This window comes from Octopus bimaculoides, chromosome 18 (assembly GCF_001194135.2).
Source record: "Octopus bimaculoides isolate UCB-OBI-ISO-001 chromosome 18, ASM119413v2, whole genome shotgun sequence".
Lineage (NCBI taxonomy): Eukaryota > Metazoa > Mollusca > Cephalopoda > Octopoda > Octopodidae > Octopus > Octopus bimaculoides.
Genome location: NC_068998.1, coordinates 15919995 through 15921724, shown reverse-complemented (window position 1 = coordinate 15921724; position 1730 = coordinate 15919995). Strand labels below are relative to the sequence as shown.

The following is a 1730-nucleotide window of genomic DNA, read 5'->3' as shown; positions in this document are numbered from 1 at the left end:
AGGAGGAGGAGGAGGAGGAGGAGGTGGTGGTCATGGTGATGGTAATAATAATTACCCAGATGCAATGCCAGGCAGTGGTTCTCATGGCTTCTGATCGTAACTGATTAGAAGTGTTATCATGTATATGCTTTGCCTTTGTGTAAATACCGCAGATTTGTCTGTCAGTTGCTTGACCTTAACTAGTTGAGCATGTCTCTTAGTGGCTGACGATATGTGCATCTCTGATCATGAGCAGAAGTAGTGGGGGAGCATCATAGCCATGTGTTAAGAAGAATTCTTTGGGGTTTGAATAATTCACCCCCAGAAGCATGGGTGCTTCTTTCATCTTTAAACAACTTTTATTCAGGGGTCTTTTGAGTGGGATGGGCACCACCACCACCGCCATCATCATCATCATCATCATCCAATTTTGGCAGAAGGTCAGCAATCCTCAGGGAAGGGTAAGTTAATACTTGACTGATGCTTTATTTTATCAACCCCGAAAGGAAGAAAGGCAAAATTGACATTGGTAACATTGGAATTCAAAACATACAGAACTGAAGGAAATTCTGCAAAGCATTTTCTCCAATGCATTAATAAAAACAACAATAAAACAAAAATCAGGATATTTACCTACTGCACCAAAGAAATCATTCCCAAGGAATGGGAAGCCGGGTCGATTAGCCAAGACAATCATACGAAAATTAGGGTGTGTCACAATGGTTTTCTCAGAAGGCGGCACTCGAGAATTGGCTGGATAAAAAGAGAAAAAAAATTGAAATAAATACAAAATGAAAGGAAAAGAGGAGGGAAAGGAGGGAACTTGAACCTGGCACTTTAAGATTGCAAGTATATCTCTGTATAGCTTCAAGTAAACATTTTTACAAATATTATTTGTTCTGACGACAAACTGACAAATCTGATGAAATACCTTAGGAGGGAAAGGGGTAAGGAGGAAGAGGGAAAGACTGAGAGAAGGAGTGAGTAAGAGAGATTGTAAAGAGAGTGAAAAAGACCAAAGGAAAAAAAAAGAGAGGACAAACCAGCGACTATTTTGCGGCCATCAGCCATATGCATCTCTCCAGATTCCACAAGTGTCTTCAAAATACACGTGACATGGGTTGGTGCCTTGTCTGCCTCATCTATAACCAAAACATGACCTTCTTTCACAGCACGCACCTATAAAACAGCAAACAGAAAGGAAAGAAATTGCTACTGTCAGTTTTGATGTTGTTTAAACACCATTGATTAAACAACATCTACTTATGGAACATGTTGATCGTAACCAGTTCTTGTCTGATCACCAAAGTGAAGCAATGTCAAGCCCAGTTAGTATTTAGATGGGTGACCAATTGGGAAACCTAGTGCTGTAAGCATCTCACTTTCCCAAAGCAGTGTCCAAGCATGGCTGCAGTGTAATGACTGAGACAAGATAAAAGATATCTCCACAAATAGCTGACCCAAAAAAATGGAATGCATTACTCTCACCATGTTCCAGGTACTTCTATGTCCTTCCCACCCCATCAAATCACAGTAACTCACAAGCACAGACACACACACATGCATATATATATATATATTATATGAAATAAATAAGATGATATTTTTTCAAATGCAGAGTTGCCATTAGAACAGCAGAAATACTGGGTAAATTACCCTATTTGTATAGTACAATACATGTTTCAATGCTTCTCATGAAAAAACAAATATTTGTTTATATTTATATACACATTATATATATATATATATAT

The 1730-nt window shown here is 38.4% G+C and overlaps 1 protein-coding gene across 1 annotated transcript in view; it reads right to left on the bottom strand.

Moving 5' to 3' along the window:
* LOC106871189 (von Willebrand factor A domain-containing protein 8) overlaps window positions 1-1730 on the bottom strand; it is an 85720-nt gene that overhangs the window by 50667 nt on the left and 33323 nt on the right. The window contains exons 23-24 of the mRNA XM_052974539.1: window positions 1023-1158; window positions 613-732 (exon numbers count right to left, since the gene is read on the bottom strand). Coding sequence (XP_052830499.1) covers window positions 613-732; window positions 1023-1158 — 256 coding nt within the window. The remainder of the gene's footprint in view (window positions 1-612; window positions 733-1022; window positions 1159-1730) is intronic.